An 18,128-nucleotide genomic window follows, 5' to 3' on the forward strand; every position below is an offset into this window, starting at 1 on the left:
TCAGTGAAATTTGGTACAGATATTGTTTTATAAATATCTAATTGTACTGAGAAGCATTTGGCAGTGTCAAGTTATCAAATAGGTCATTTGCATATTTTATGAAGTTTTGTAATTAGTGATATAACTCCAAAATAACTGCACCAAATGTGATGAAATCTGCTGCAGATACTGATCCGACAGATATCTAATTGTGGTGTAGAGCATTTAGTTGTGTGAAGTTAATTAAGGGTTCATTTGCATATTTAATGAACTTTGTAATTAGTGATTTTACTCCATAATTAAAGCATTAAATTTGATGAAACTTGCTACAGATGTTGATCTGATAAATATCCAATTGTACTGAGAAGCATTAAGCAGTGTCAAGTTAATGATTAGCTCATTTGCATATTCCATGAAGTCTTATAATTAGTCATATAACTCCGAAATAACTGCATCAAATGTGATAAACACTGCTGCACATACTGATACGACAGATATCTAACTGTGTTGTAAGCATTTAGTGGTATAAAGTTAATTAAGGGTTCATTTGCATATTTAATAAACTTTGTAATTAGGTAATAACTCTGAAATTTCGGCACTAAAATTTGGTGCAACGTGCTACAGATATTGACTTGATAAATATTTAATTGTGCTATGAATCATTGAACAGTGTCAAGTTAATGTAGGGTTTATTTGCATATTTAATGAACTTTGTAATTAGTGACATTACTCTAAAATTACAGCATTAAATTAAATAAAACGAGCTACAAATGTTGATCTGATGGATATCTAATTGTCCCATAAAGCATTGAGCAGTGTCAAGTTAATTGACAGCTCATTCGCATATTAAATAAAGTTTTGTAATTAGTGATTAAACTCTGAGAGTACTGTGCGAAGTTTTAAACAACCCTGCTACATATAGTGATAACATATATCTCATTGTTCTGTGAAGCGTACTACTATTAATGAACCTGTTGTAAAACACGTGAGCATATTCAGTTCATATCTGGTTATTTATCATTTACCTCTTTTTTCAGTGTTGTGTAAAGCGCATTGAGATTTTTAAAATGTAATGCGCTCTATAAGAAATAAATATTATTATTATGATTGGACGAATAAAACTTTATAGAGATAGTCACAATGTAATTCGCCGTCATTGAAATGCTATATACATCCTTACACGCAAAGTAGGGATCCACCAATGATTACTCGCAGTTAAAGCCAGAGTCATTACAATAGGCTTTTCGATCATAGTTAAGGTGAACGAACCGCATAGTAGTGCAGTGTCATCAAATTTTATCGACTTGCAAGTAGTTTTTTTAAATGACCAAATCATTGTCATTTTCTCTAAACTTTTTTCAAAAGACTATGTGTATTAAGTTATATTGAATAATGTAACAAAAAGCTGTGTCATCATACTAGATCAAGCTATAAATATGATTTACAATCCCATTTGTTTACAAACGAAGTCAAAGACGTTAAGTCGGCTGTTTTCTAAATATATTTGAAAAACAAATCCTTTTGCATTTCATCGCTCGGTCTGTAAGCCACTTGTGTCCTTACAAAAAGTAAAGTTACGTGAAGAGAAATGACCCAGAAATTTGAGCTGAAAAGAAATGACAATGATTCAGCTACCATCAGCTTCCACTTTTTTGAAGGATAAATCTATAGCAAGGTAATCTGCATAAACAAAGGGTAGAATGCTTCTCAATAAAATGAATCTCAAAAAGTAAGACGGAACACTCCTTTTTTCATCGCATTTCTTTTCTACACAAGGAACATACATGAGGAACATCTGCAATGCACATTACGAAATTGTGTAGCGTACCATAAGCTATTTTAAGGCTAATCGTGTTTTTGCTAATCATAGGACTCCTTGTCAATTTTCTCCCACAGTTGTTGATCAGTGTGAAGGACATAACTGCGACCATACCTGTGTCAGTGTTCCCGGAACACATATTTGTTATTGTGACACAGGTTATTCTCTCCAGCCTGATGGAATATCGTGTTCTGGTGAGTTACCATCTCGTCTTCCCTTAGTGTAAATCATCATTCAATCGTTGAATAAATGTAATTTCAAAGTTTCAAAATCAACATGTAGATTCTAATTCCAAAACATTTATCTTAGAAATAGATTCGAAACAGTTTGCTAAGGATCAACATACCTATGTTAGTAATTCTATATGTTTTATCATATCGTTACGGTAGATGACGACGAGTGCACGATGGATAATGGTGGATGTGATCACTCATGTCTGAACACCATCGGAAATTTCATTTGCAATTGCAACAATGGTTTTACATTGAGCCTCGATGGCAAGACCTGCATCGGTAAGTTCTTTCACACAAAGCTGTGTTCTACGTAGACAAAATGGCGACACTGAATAGCAGCTTCACCACAGATACCCATACGTCTCATTTCATCTTTCAAATATCCTTCCATTTCAGACTTGGACGAATGTTTAGTTGATAATGGACATTGTCCCCAAGAATGTACAAATGTAGAGGGCAGCTTTGAATGTACGTGTTTTCAGGGTTTCATCAAAGACACGGCAGGCAAATGTGTCGGTAGGTATCAGCTTAAAACGTTCTCCTTAATGCAATGATTTCACAATATGGTTCATATCCTCAGTGTTTTGTACATCAGAGTAAGACACGCCTGGAGGAAAAATATATTCTCACAAGATATCAACAAAATCGCAGCATTTTCTCCAATCACACATTAATCATTTGTTTTTACTTGCCTTGGTAACAGATATTGATGAGTGTACTGACGGATCATCAGATTGTGATCAATACTGTACGAATACCGATGGCAGCTTCCAGTGTAGTTGCGAAACTGGACTTTTCCTCGATTCCAATGGAAAAACCTGCTCAGGTTGGTAACGTTCTCACTTATGCAATTATAATCTTACAACATTTAGAACTTCATATGTAAGGATAATATATTCTTAAACAAATACTAAATCCGGGGCTGAACAAAGACCATCGAACTTTTTTTCAATTAGACTAACGCCTTGGTATTTATTGTGTTATCTCTTTGCTACATAGACTTCGACGCATGCGCAAGCGGTTTACACGGCTGCCAACACATTTGTACGAGCGTCCGTGGTCAAGTTATTTGTTCATGCCATGATGGATATGAGTTGACTTTCAATGGGAAACACTGTCAAGGTAAATTTTTGAACATAAAACCTGACAACAGCTTTATTTTTGAATAACTTACGAATGGAATTTTGACAAGACTCAGCCTAATACAGGAGGATATTTTTGGCTTTTTAATTCCAACCGATTCCATACTTCGATACTCTCTAGTACGTCTGTCAGTGTTATCGCCTATAGAAATCTAAAAGTTGGGCCATAGCTATGCTGCACGATAAAATAAATAACAACTTCATTTTGACTTCTTCAACATTACTTTATTCCTGAACGAAAAACGTACTGTGCATCTGCTGTAATATATCAATATCTAAATTTGTACAGGCTGAAGACATGTTTTAAGGCAAATATATTGATGTTATGTGCCATCAAAGTCGTGATGGAGCGACTGTGGTGACATCATTCACATTTCTCCGCCATCTCTGGTTACCTGCCAAGACATTTTTTGAACGTTGAGACAAGTCGTTCATAAGAGTATCTGTGATTTGCAATTTTGCAATAGGGTCTCGCAATTTCAGTCTCCAAATTTTCATTACACTTCCCAAACTTAACCTGACCGTCGTAATCTTTATATTTTCTAAGATTTTGACGAGTGTTTTGTGTCCAATCCGTGTGACCAAACCTGTCAAAACTTCATCGGTGGCTACCGATGCAGCTGTGATGTTGGCTACAACCTTCATTCCGATGGAACCACATGTCAAGGTAAGTAATGTAGACTTCTCATTCCCATTGCAACTGCTCATTGGACTTTATCATATAATCTAAACTTTGCTTGAATTAGTGAAAGCCCTTTGGTTATTTGCTGTATTAGGCGTTCATGTATATTTACAATATCACCGTGATTTTATATGCCGAACAGCGAACCAGTCCGATGTTCAACACGTGACAGTGTGTTCTTTAAAGTCGGTTAGGGTTAGGTTAATTGATGGCGTTCAATGGATGCATCTCTTTGCATATTTGTCGGTGCAATAAGTCTGTAACATATTTACATTGGTTTGCTTACAATCTTTCCCGTTTCTTATCGGTTTCAGATATTTGTGACAGAAACCCTTGCTTGAATGGCGGGAAGTGTTTCCCCTCTGTTTTTAACGCAGTGATGTGCAATTGCACGGGAACTGGTTTCGAGGGTGAAATATGCGACGTTGGTTTGGTAATATTCTCAGGTTTAGACTCTCTGAAGATAGGCGTATCACAGCCTGTCACTCTACAAGCTAAACCATCACAGGATCTGGTCGTTACAGTGTCGAGCGATGACTTGATTGTTAACCCGCCAAGTGCGGTTGTGACAAAACAAATGACCTCTATGGAAGTAACAATAACACCAAAGAAATCTGGGGTCGTGTCGGCAGACTTTCACCTGTCTGGATCCAGTGCTACTGATTTCAAACAACCACCGCCACTATCGGTTGATGTACAAAACAGTTTTGAAAAGTTTGCTATTGACGACTACACCATACCGGATGGATGTCATACCGAACAGCTATCACAGTGTCCCGACAATCCTCAAATTTCACTGTCTCTGTCATCAACATCGCAATGGTACCAACTCAAAGGAAATGACCACGTTTTATTCACATATGGTATCGCCTTCGTCAACCACGCGACGTTTCTATTCCACTTTCAATGAAGGGCGTACAGGTTGTAAAATCTAGCGACGGGACTTTCCACTTATCAAGCGTGCCCTCACGAATGACCCCTGATATGGGCGTGGGTGTATCCGATCATGCACAGTGTAATGACATCACAATAACTATCTTTGATATGCAGGAGTTCGTACAAACTAATTCGTTCAGTAGTCCTACATGAATTCCATGGATCACCATCTGCCCAATTGGATCTCCTTGATATATACCGAATACGGACTAGCTTCTGAGAGCAAAATAACCTCGACTGTTCTGAAAGTTCGAAGGTTCGACATTAACTTAATGAGTCCCTGCCATGGTGCGCCAATAGTCGACGATGATCTGTATTCAGCGTTTACATTTAACAGGCAGACACAGCTGTCAGTACTTGGTGACAAGATAGCACTACCAGAATCAAACGATCCCGGTCAGGCGTTATGTTTGCTGATCAGTCTGTGTGATCCAAACACGGCTATAATGATGTTTCCACCAGGTTCCAAACAAGGTCTTAAACGTTTTGAAATAGTTCGAGTGTTGCAGTCAAATGGTTTTGATGTAGAAACTGTTGGGCTAGGGTTTTCCTCTGATGGAAAACTTCGAAAAGACGACACAGAGATCACACTGTGGAATGGCGACCATTCATTCACTTACTCTCAACCTGATGGGTACAACTTATGGCTCGAAGCACAAATATCAAGGGACACTCTCATTGGTAGCACTGGAGATTTATTCGATGTGTCAATAAATGGACGCTTAGTATTCATGCTTGCCGTGCAAGATCTAGATCAGGTATTTTATAGTCTAGATAAAAAAAACAAGGGATTCTCCCATCTGAACTTATTCGACAATTATATGAGCATTGCGTTGCCATCTATGTAAATTATTCCCCGATCGCACCGTCTGAATGCATATTCATATTGTTCACACAAGACGTTAAGACAAATATCTAACAACGTTTGGCCACTCATAGGACAATATTGTTTTTCTCTATATTACTCGACAACGCTTTATACTTACACGCATTTTTACCTTTAGAAGTAGTCTGCCATTGCTGTGTTACAGAACATATCCTGTATGAGGACAAAGGCAGCTCTAATCCATGTAAGAGTCAGTAACACAACTTTTTGGTGCATTTGTTAGTATGACCCTCACTTTAGAAACAAGACAGTTTACAAACAGACAACTTTGTCTTGTTCTTAATATATGAAGAAATCAGCATTCATCGAAATTCGGTTCATACATTTTTATTTTTATTGACAGGTGCTGAGCCATCTCTATCAGACGAGAATTGATGCATTGATGTCCTTTGAAAGTCAGATCGATATTGAATTATCATTCCAAGTTCTTGGTTTACCTGTAAAATTACAGCTTACTGGTATTGTATCAGCCGGTGCAACTGCCTATCTTTCACTAGGAGGTATGGACAAAACATTTTTAATGTTAAAGAGCATTTTTAGCCCATTAAGCAATCGTGTATACTCTTTGAGCACATGTGGTCGCCTATCACCGTATCGAATTCATTTGTACGTGAACTAGAGCGCATTCAATTTTGTCGTGGCATTTCCAAATACTGGGAGATCAGTTCACCTTATTTCTCTACTGAGATACATGTAACTGAAGAATTTATAACATTGGAGCTTAACGTCATACACTGCAAATATCAGTGCCCCTTGAATATAACAACAAGAATTGCACGTATCAGCTGTTTGTGCACACACACAGACACACACACACACACACACACACACACACACACACACACACACCACACATATATATATATATATATATATATATATATATATGATACATATATAATAACATATGTAATAACATATATATATTATATAATAACACAAATTACTTCAAGTACTAAGTAATAATATCTGTTACACTTACGTTTTATGCATCCTATAGTCTTAAGACAGAGCTAGTGCTAAAATGTCTCTAGCCCATCACTCTTTTAAATGATTGGGACGTACCATTGTATTGTTTTCCTAGGTGGCATTGAAAGTTGATAAATAACATTTGTTTTGGTGGCGACATTTTGAAACCAAGTCAAAGCATTTTAAATAGCGTACATTTCTCACCGTTGATAATGTGCAGCCAGATCTTTAGGCTGACTTCCTGCTGGCTGCCAGCCTAAAGATCCACACGCTGCTTGCAATTGCCGGGACATGCCCGTTATAAGGTGACTGCAAGGCGAAAGGTGTCGTTTATGAGGCCAAATTGTCAATGGGATTCAACAAGAAGAAGGTTTACATCGTCATCGGCCTCACTGATAACACCTGGAAGACTCGCTCCACTCATATGCAATCTTTCTGTAACAAAAAGTATAAGAACAGCACTGAACTATCAAAGATTTTTGTACTGTTTAGAACAAGGACCAGGTCTTGGACATGTCATAATCAATTATTGACAAAGCATCGAGTTACTCTAACACAAGCAAGCGATGTAAGCTTTGAATATCAGAAAAGCTTCACATAATCAATGCTGAAAAATCTACGCTATCAAACAAACGCTCTGACTAGGTTTCAAAATGTCACCACCAAAACTAATATTATTTATCGAATTTCAACGCCATCTAGGAAAACAATGGTACGTCCCACCCATATAAAAAGTGTCGGGTTAGGGATATTTTAGTTCTGTCCGAAGATTGTAGGATGCATGAAACTTAAGTAACAGGTATTATTACTTTGTACTTGACATACTTTATGTTTTTATTATAACGCTTTGCTGTTAGCATCGAGCACTGTAATTTCCAACGAGCACATTTGTATACTTCATTTTATATATATATATATAATATATATATATATATATATATATATATATATAATATATATATATATATATATATATATATATATATATAATCCCATGGTATTTTTCTCTGTTTGACGTCATCGTATACGAGTGTTTTCGCGGAGCCGTACAACTTCGAGCCGAAGGCGAGAAGTTGTGCGGCTCCGCGAAAAACACGAGTATACGATGACGTCAAACAGAGAAAAATACCATGGATTATATATTTATCACATGAACAGTCTTCTTATTTTTCTTTTGACGTAGATGGATCAAAATTATCGTAACAAATTGCATGAATTTCGTCGCGATTTGTGTTTTACTTACGCGGATTACTTTCATTTAAAGAGTAAAGCGGCCCGTCACCCAGGAGATACTTTCATTCATAAATCCCATCAAGCTGAAATTTGCTACATGAAAGGGTATCTCCACCAACCAGACGTACGGATTCGGTCACGTGAACGTGTCAATCATTGTCTCGCGCTGTACCGATGCCAAGGCAAGTTGGCCACCGGCGGACATAGCTTTCACCGTGCTAGCGACGGATAACCATAGTATTCAGAGTTACTTAGAATATTTACAGTTATATTTATGAAGTAAATGAGACGACATAATCGAAACAGTAATTCCCATTCTCAGAGATGCCGTGGCTTTCAAAATATCACACAAGTTTACGACCTTTGCGAGCGCGAAAGATTCCGTTCGATGACACACTCATTGCATGTCTGTGCCCACAACGTTGCCGTCACCGGTCTCTGCCGGTGTCAAACTCGTCAATCCCGATCTCGGTCATCAATGTTTTCGTCCTACGAACTTTGATGTTTGCATTGACACATATCTCGTCCATGGATACATCCTAATTTTGTTGACGGAAACTCTGTTTTGAGTGTTGTCTGAGTCAACTTTCGAAGTACATGGGATTCCACAGCGCAGCGCTGCACATGTAGCTCGACAGCTTGTCTTCGCTACAACATTATGCCGCACTGCAAGTTTAATTCCGGGCGAGACTTTACGGAGTTTTTGTGTGATTAAGGAAATTGATCGTTGTTAGTCGAATGACTTTAGGCTTGTGCCTCCTATGTCGCTTTCCCGGAGATTGTACTATACTCTTTTATTCAGTTTGAGGTGTAGGTTTCGGTTTTATCGCCAACTGGGATCGCCAGGTACGACGTCCACACGACTCGACTGGAGCCGAGACGTTACTGAGCCATTAAAATAACGCTCGTCGGTATCTCCATTCGATTCTCGGGAAAAGCTATTGTTATAGCGACTTGAAATTTCGTTGGACAAATATGCTTTCTATGTTTTCATGTCTGGATTTATCGGGTCACCTTTTTGTAAAAATAACGTGCGAGCTAGCACGGCATCGATCACAACAAATCTATTCGTGTCGCGACGCCTGCATCAGTGCATGTATGAACGGTACCATGAAAGAAAAAAGTTCCGGTTGATGACGTACAACAGGGGTAATTCGGATTTCTTATCCGTCCTGTTCTACGTCACACAGGTGGGAATTCGGGCCAGTTCATGTGATAAATATATATATATATATGTGTATATATATGACACAGCCACCCGATGAGTGTAGGCGGCTCTGCAGCCTATACGAAACAAATTTTGTAGTGGAAATGTAATATTAGGTTATCCTGATCAACTCAGTTGTGTATTTAGCTCTACTCTAGTATTGAGCACTCTACTCCAGCTGATCTTGAACTAAACAAGTATGTATATATATATATATATATTATATATATATATATATTATATATATATATATATATATATATATATATATATATATATTGACAGTAGCAGTCTTGTCTGCATACTGCACATGTCACTTAGATTACATGTTTCAAGTCATTTTAAGTGTTGTTGTTCATTCTGTGACAGGAACCGATCGTGAATGGTGTGGGCCTGATGCTGATCCTCCAGGATTTTTTGCTAACGTGTGGTTACATGTTAGCCCATTTGGAAACGAATTTCTCGATGAACTTTTTTCTGCACATGCAGAAGCTTCTTATTCATAAACTATGACGTCACACAGGAAATGAACACCATGTCAAAATATCCAATGTTGCAGATTATCCAGGACACTTTGCCTGCAGCCCAGCTTCTCTCTGAAAATATCACTTACTTTCAGAGTGAAATTGACCAAGTTACAGACGCTGGATATCAAACAGATTTCAGAAATCTCAGAGAAATGACCGAAACCTTGATTTTGAAAATACAAAATGCAAGCGTCGCTATTGCCAAAGGCAGTGCTGCTGACATACCTAATATTTTGTCACCGGTCAAGAGATACATCGCGAACATGCAGGGAGTACTTCAAGCCCTGAAATCACAAACATCTGGGCACTACAGAGATTCAATTGTTGACATTGAACGTTCCTTGAGAGTTGTAAAAGACAGGGTTGAATCATCAATGCATAACTACGTCTTACAATTGTTAAACATACCAAACCCTGTTTCAGGATTTGGATTGAGATTCGAGGGAGAGCTAAATATAGAATCATTGATAATAGGTGCTGTTGAAGTAGAGTTCGTATTGTCTGAAAACCTCGGACGCTGTAGCAGGTTTAGTGAGGTTTATGACTTTTTGGGTGAAGGTCGTGCTGTGCGAGGTTTGATTGTGTTGCAGAAGGAGATCGAGACAAAGTCTTTCTTTGTAGAAGCCTCAAAGGGTGCAGGTGGAGAGTTTGCAATTTCTTTGACAGGTAACAATTTTCTCTTTCGATTCTTTTGGTTCGTAAATGTACTCGGAGTTTCTAAAGAGACAACTGTTATCATTGGCCCAAGTGTCGTGCGATACCAGGTAGATGGTAATGTGTGGGATGTGTGTTATGCATACATCTACGCACAAGCGACAATATTTGTGGCCTGGTCTGATCAAGAATGGACAGTTGGGGGCGAGTTCGGATTTGGGACGCAAAGCTTTCTGATGAGAATGACTGAAGCCTTGACTGCAGCAGCTGATAACTTTGGTAAGCAGGCGAAACGTCGATTGACTCAAGCACAGGGGATGGTCTCTGAAAAACAATCGGCCCTACAAAGGGTACAGCAATGGCTCGATGAAAAGAAATCTGAAGTTGATGAAGCAAATGGTGCATTTGATGACGCAGTTTTGAAATTACGACAAGCACAGCGGAATCTCGAAGATGCCAAAGATAGAGTAGAGAGTGTACGAGATTCAGTCAGAGATAAAATAAACAACGTTGACAATATATGCACAATAAAGTCTTGCCGGCGATCTTGCCTTCCAGGATTAAAAGCGGGAAAGTGTCGTGGTGCCTGGGGAATCACTCTTCCTTGCTTGAAGACAGATAAATGTGCAATACAGATATATGACCCTATCTGCGCTCTTGGAAATGCGGGATGTCACGTTATCAGAGGTCTAGCATTTGTTGGGTTGAAAATAGCAGATGGTGTTCTCGGTGTAGCGCCCCATGCATTGGATGCCGCAAAATTTGTTGTGCAGGTTGCAGAAATAGTTGTAGACGAGTCACGAATAGTTCTTGATGTAGCCAAAGCAGGATTAGATGTTCTCAAAGCTTCTGTCAGTGCAGCCCATTTCCTTCTCGAAGGGGCAAAAGCAGCCATTGAAGTCGTCAAGGAAGCTGTCGAAGTTGGTGTCGAGGTTTTCAATTTCATCATCGAGTTTGGTTAGGTGCGATTGTAGACTTAAAGAGAGCCAGTTTTGAAATAACAGCTTCAACAGCAGATGTCTTTGTGTTTAAAGTTAAAATAGAGGTAGACCTTTTCAGACAGGGTATGCAAGAGGTAGAGGTTGTAATTGATTTCAAAAACCTACTTGAAAGCATCTGGAATGCAGCAGTACGAATTGTGAAACTACTGGGTGAGCTGCTACTACCACATAGGCGGCGACGGTCACTAGATAATTTCGGTTCACATGATTCCGTTGCCACTGATGTGACAACCGCTGAATCTGAATTTATGAGAGATAACGACATGCCACATGTGTCGGGGACTGATGAAAACAAACTCAGATTAGCCATGTTTGCCAAGAAGTGTTCTCGTTTTACAGAGCTCATAGGATTTCTGATCGAAGCTGTCGATGTTCTCCATGAAGTTTCTATGTTATCAGAATATGACAGAGGCAATGCATCATTGACTCTCACAGAGACGGATGAAATGTTAGGCGATATGTCGGGTGCGTCGATGACTATGTCTGATTTGAATATGACAACAGCATCCTTCGGTTACAATATGACGGAGGCCACGCTTAATTCCAATATGACTGAAGAAGAAATCATGTCCCATCTGAGAGACATGAACATGTTGGAGAACCCTGTGATAAATGAATCGATGAAGGCATTAGAAATGCTAAAAGATACAGGTATGGCGGGGATGACAATGTCTTCCCAATACCAAATTCTTGGGCCTTGGAAGTCTGCTGTGGAAAATGTTACACGAGAAACATTCGAGAATGATCAATGTGCATCTTTCGAAGACTGTGTAGCATATACTTTCCATGAACTAGCTGACATGTATGGAGCTGTTGAGTTGCCAGAAGCTGAATCGATGAGGTCTCTTCTCACAAGCGCTGAAGACCATTTTAATTCGCTTTTGATGAACAACACACTCAGACTTGATGATGCAGTAGAAGTTTCACAAACTGTAAAATCTGCCTTGGAGGAAACAGTTGAATTGAAAGTTTTCTGTGCGTCTCCCCCAGAGATCTGGCAACACCCATTGAATCAAAGTGTCCTGCCCGGACAAACTTTGACTTTACATTGCAATGCAAGTGGGGATCCCGAACCAAGGTATTACTGGTATAAAGATGGCAATATTTTACCCAATCTTGATATCAATGACCTGACAATTGACGATGTTAATAGAGATGATAGAGGGCGCTATCAGTGTGCCGCAAAGAATCACATAAGTACTATTCTGTCTGATGAAGCATTTGTTGATGTATTTGAACATCCTGTTGCCACCGTGCATCCATCGGAAAGCATCATTCTTCAAGGCATGGAACCTAATTTTAAGTTTATATGTAATGTAAGTGGTAACCCAGAACCAATGGTGGTGTGGCATTTCACCCCTGACACTAGCACCATTAAGGAAATCCTCGCAAATGGAACAAGGGCATTGATTCTGAGTAAACCACAGGTAACAAGTGCTGGTAAATACTCGTGCACTGCCAGCAACATTGTAGGAAACTTTACTTCACAGGAAGCTAAGCTAACAGTCCGGCGAGTATCAATTGGCGTGCCTGTGATTGAAGCGATATTTGGCTTCTACCAGTCAATATTTGACGATGAACTTCCTGACGGAATGGTAAAAACTGATGACGAAAATGAGGAAATTACTGAGAGAAGGCTGCGAGAGAAGCTACAAGAGAGACTCAGTCAACTGCTTATGGTACCTCCGCAACGAGTTCAAATAAGTAAGGTGGAATACTCCATCACAACGGATCAACTTCATGGGGTCGTCAAGATCAAGGTTTATGGAATGAACTATACTGATTATACCACTGGCATGCAGTTCAGAAATGAAACTGAAATGCTGCACAGTCAATCGAAGGAAGAAGTTGACCTACTGCAAGAAAGGCTTGAAATTGCCGCTTTGGATGAGATAGTTTTATTTCAAATAGGTGCCTTCTTGATTAACATGAAAAGTGGAACACTATGGACCAAGGGACCACAGGCAACTTGTCCTAGAGGCCAAGGAATTAGTGACGAATTCGACTTTCTATGTGGTAAGTTACATGTAAAACCTGCCCTTCTGTGTGGTCGAAACATATCCACGATAACTTAACGCATGATAAAATATTTGCGTTTTAATACTTTCACGAGAGCAAAACATGCGTAAATAATATAAGAAAGAGAGGAGTTGAGTTACATATGAGATCTCAAAATTTGTTTATAAAATTGCTAACTGACGTAAATTGTAAAGTGACAATAATTGAAAGGTAAATAATTATGGGTCTCTCTCTCTCTCTCTCTCTCTCTCTCTCTCTCTCTCTCTCTCTCTCTCTCTCTCTCTCTCTCTCTCTCTCTCAGCCGAGTGTAAGCCAGGATACTACCGTTCGTCCACTCATATGTCAAATTCGTGCTTGAGATGCCCAGTTGGATCGTACCAGCCAAGCGTAGGGAACGACCACTGTGAATCGTGTGGACCTGGTTTAACCACTGAGACTACCGGCACAAAAGAAGCAAAATCTTGTACGTGCACTGTATAAATTGCCATGCCATGAGTTTCTGTTAAAAAAAATATTGGCGTTCCTTTTTTACCATCCTTTCAAAACTTGACCACTTCTTGTCTCATTCTATGACGATTTTAAACGTATACTCATTTAGTGGTTGCAGTGTGTGTCATGAATAGCTTGAATACTGTTTCGCCTCCCATCTTGATACCGTCTTAGCTTTAGCAAGCGTGATGTTCAAGTTAAGGGACACACAAGACTGCTTGGTTGACCGTCTGTTGTGGATCATTAACATTCATAATTATTTAATTGTTACAGGTATTGATGAGCCCGTTCCAACTACATTAATGCAGGGGCAGCAACAGTTGTGACATCAGACAAAACTCCACTTAACGATTCACTGGTGAGTATGGAATTAAATGTTAAACACAAAATTGTAAGGGTAGCATTTGGTACTGCAGTTGTGATCACAAAGAAGCATTATTGTATGGTAGGGCCAAATAAAAATACAGCATAGAGAATCATGAATGAGGATCTCGTCAAGTTAAACGAATAATCATCTTTTAATCGACTTTACTCTATCTAGATATCAGAACAGTCATCGTCCCTCAGTGGTGGGCACTATGCAGCCATAGCTGTAAGCATTCTGTTCGCTCTGGCTGTTGTCGCAGGTAAGTGCATAAAACTAGCTACGACGTTTATAGACATCTACAAAAGATTATGATCCGTGTGAGACTGTACGAAGGAAAGTTTCATTTAATAAATATCTCCTTCTCATTGATAGGAATCACAGAACAGTTACTTATTTACTCAATGTATGACGTCAAAATGGTCATATGATACATGGCACATGTGTGTGCTAAAGTACTGACATAGAAATAGATTACTAATGATAGATTGAGGTGGACGATTGTGATTGGAAGCGCGTAAATAATACTTCATTGGCATATACAAACCATGTTGATATTCAACATGTCCATAGGTTTGTTTTTCGCAGGTTTCAGTATGTTTACAGGATCGTATTTTCTGTTTTAGTAAAAAAGTCCGTGATAATATATCTTCTAGAAAGACTGTTGAAACTATAAATACAAAATTGCAGGGAAAACGCGAATGTCAAACATGTATCTACAGTCTTGTGAATTACCAAGCATCATCAGTGTATGACGAAAGTCAACTGCGGGAATTTGATTTGATTCATCCTAGGTGTGATGATATACTGGCTGTGGAAAAGACGCATTTCTACTCCCACTGAAAAGACGAAAGAAGATATGATGATAATGACGAGTGTACCAAACGATAGGAACGCGGAGTGTCTGTCTCAGATGAACACCTATGCATTTGGAAACCCAATCTATACGACTGCATCTGAACAACAACAGCAGTGTGGACAAACAGACACGCAGAGAGACGACAGAACAAATGAAAATCTGTATGTCACGATGGATTGAGCAAACTCCTGCACAATTGTAGGTTTTGGACAACTTGCAATAAGGGCACTTTTGTTTGATAGTGACACAGAAAATGATCGCTAACAAAGTACACGTACGATGACTTTCCATTTCTCGAACTAAACGTCTTGCCATTTCATTTCTCGCCATTTCATTTCTGTCATGATTAGAATGAATCATACTTGTATGCGGAAATAAGTCCCCTGGAGCTATCTAAAATAAAGGCAAACGCCTTTCACTATTTGAATTGTTAATTGCCGATTGCCAAGCTCTTCAGGTCTCAAATGACTTGTAGTTTCTGTTGTGATGTTTGACGTGAAGTGTTGACTTGTTGTTTTGAATGTGTCCTTGAATGTACAATTTTATGTACAGCTGTGTACACAAAACACAAACCATAACACTGAGTTGATCAATATACTTTAGATGAATCAGATGACGAATCAGTACTAACTGGAAAAATACTTTACTTCATAACAATCGTCAGCGATGACGTCCTCCTATATCGTCACTCAACATTCAAAGAGTTACGTATATTTTTATTAATCTTTATGAAACTTTTTCGACAGGAGAAACATTCAAATATATATTTTTCACATTGACCGTCAAAAACGTATTATTGACAATTTTAGTTTTTTCTCCTTGCGTGATGATGACCAAATAAAACCACACGCTGCTACTGGAAGAGACGTAATATGGAGAACGCCCTCTTTTCCCAGGGGGACGACAATAAAAATGTACAACACTTGGACAAAAATCATGTAATACGCTAACATTTGATATATTGTAAATTTCTGCGACTACCTAACACATTTTTATAACCATTCCCGTCGCTAAGATTGTTATCTTCTCGGGTTTTCATTTGGAGGGGGGTCACTAAATCGTTTTCGGGAAGTCTATTCTCCACTGTAATTAAAACACAGTTTTTCTTTATCACATTAGAGTACATAGTAACTACCCTTTATCGACGTTCATGACAACGTGCAGGTTGTGAGAGAATAAAATTTTTTACACAGTTTGTATATTACCTCTAATATCATTTACAATATACAACGCAATTAAGTTGTATTTTGAACTTTTTTAAACCGAATAATGTTAACATTATACTACACAGATAGATTGTTTTGAATTTATTTTGAAACCAATAATATTAACGTTATACTACACAGATAGATTGTATTTTGAATCTATTTTGAATTGAATAATATAAATGTTATATTAGGCAAAGAGATCGTACTTTGAACCTATTTTAATTGCACAAAGGGAAACCAAAACCGAAAGAGCGTGGCTGTTTTGCCAGAGGGAGAATATTTTGTTTTCAAAACCTCAGAAAAATATGTTGTTGTAGGCCTTTGATTTCGGAATCTGTAATTATATTCTTGAAATTACTGTGATATCTGTATTACATTATGTCAATGGATTTTATTGTTTCCCAACTCGCCCCTCAGTGAAAAAATGCATATCTTATTGCAAACGTCATTGAATAGCTTATATATTTTATATCGTTCTTGCAAACTTCTTAAGCTCTTTTGTAACTCAAATTTGAGTATGACATATGAAACATCTTTTATGCTATTTTTACATCAAACCAAAAATGGATGGAAACGTTGATCATTGGTGTGAGATTGGTAATTGGGGAGGATTTTACACGGAAATGACTTTTTGAAACATTGTTAAAGGCTTACTGTATTAACAAGCTAGTGTATGTTACCTGTACTTGATCGTGGTAAATTTGAAATACGGTAAAGAGTCACAAATATATTTAAATTGCCTTGTCAGCCTTTTGATCTCACTGTGTGCCACAAGTGACACAATTCATTTGGAGGAAGGGTATTTTAAGACAATTATAAATCGACGAACGACGTTATTTCTCCACCTTGTTCATACTCTGCTTGACCTTTTGCTATTAATGGTCAACAATGACATGCAAGTAATGGAAATTACATGCGTATCAATGTTCAACATTTAGTCGTCTAAATAAAAATAATTTTGGTCATGATGTCACGTCCTTTGCCGCTTTCGCAAAAAATTAATGAAAGCAGTCTCTCATTTTGTGGCGTTTAATGTATATGTAGTTTTATTTTGACGTCATGATTTTGGATTTAATGATGGCTTTCAAAACAGTCATCGGACATCTTTCCCATTTGTTTGTAATATGCAGAGCCTTATATTGATCTTTTGTCGACTTTGCAATTATACTCGTGTAACATATATGGATATTCAGGGTAATGTATATAAAAATGATTTTGCGTGATCTCATCATAGAAACATTTAGTGATGGTAAGCTGGTACATGCAACAACAATGAACAACAGTCTATTTGCTCTATGTAACGTTGAAATCGATGTAACTATATTTTGAAATTTTCTCCTCTCCTGGATTTTGTGTAATTTGGGGATGCTCTGAGGCTGAATTTTCTTCAACATTTCTCGAAATAAAAGTTTTTTGTTTAAAAATCTCAGGTGTTTTGAAATTTTGCGGAACATGTATGGTGCCAGCTATCCTTTGAATGACATAGCTGGACAATAGGCCAATAGATAACGTTATTGACGAAACAAAAACTCCTTCTAGGTACAAACTTCGGCTCTTACTGTTTTACGTAGTCTATACTGTATAGACATTACGCATCGTATTCTATCGACACAATTTTTTGTGATGCGTAGAATCGATGACTCATAGTCATTTAATTATTCTACATTGACGGTATTTTAATGATAATCAGAGAATGTAAACCGATGTTAACCGAGAAGTATAAAGATACCAAGGTCATGACAATACGTTGTCGGTTATTATAAATTATCAATTGACGTTTATATATTTTAACTTGGGCGTCTTTCAAAGTTTTTCGTTTTCAACGAAAGTTGAAAGATCTACTGAACGGCATTTCGTATATATATTCTTATAAATAATATATGGCACAAAAGTAACGATTTAGGCATCTAGAGGGAGTTAT

General features: G+C 38.0%; 2 protein-coding genes across 2 annotated transcripts in view; both read left to right on the forward strand.

Moving 5' to 3' along the window:
* The window catches only part of LOC139144210 (fibrillin-1-like), an 89,095-nt gene that overhangs the window by 27,786 nt on the left and 43,181 nt on the right, over positions 1-18,128 (forward strand). The window contains exons 12-16 of the mRNA XM_070714861.1: positions 1,876-1,992; positions 2,188-2,310; positions 2,428-2,547; positions 2,735-2,857; positions 3,031-3,153. Of these exons, the coding sequence (XP_070570962.1) occupies positions 1,876-1,992; positions 2,188-2,310; positions 2,428-2,547; positions 2,735-2,857; positions 3,031-3,153 (606 nt within the window). The remainder of the gene's footprint in view (positions 1-1,875; positions 1,993-2,187; positions 2,311-2,427; positions 2,548-2,734; positions 2,858-3,030; positions 3,154-18,128) is intronic.
* LOC139144212 (uncharacterized) lies at positions 11,306-17,637 on the forward strand. Its single transcript, XM_070714864.1, has 5 exons — positions 11,306-13,284; positions 13,589-13,750; positions 14,050-14,134; positions 14,318-14,402; positions 14,935-17,637. Exons 1-3 carry the CDS (start codon positions 11,334-11,336, stop codon positions 14,100-14,102), a joined length of 2,166 nt encoding a protein of 721 aa, XP_070570965.1. The 5' UTR covers positions 11,306-11,333; the 3' UTR covers positions 14,103-14,134; positions 14,318-14,402; positions 14,935-17,637.

Source organism: Ptychodera flava, chromosome 11 (genome assembly GCF_041260155.1).
Source record: "Ptychodera flava strain L36383 chromosome 11, AS_Pfla_20210202, whole genome shotgun sequence".
Classification (NCBI taxonomy): domain Eukaryota; kingdom Metazoa; phylum Hemichordata; class Enteropneusta; family Ptychoderidae; genus Ptychodera; species Ptychodera flava.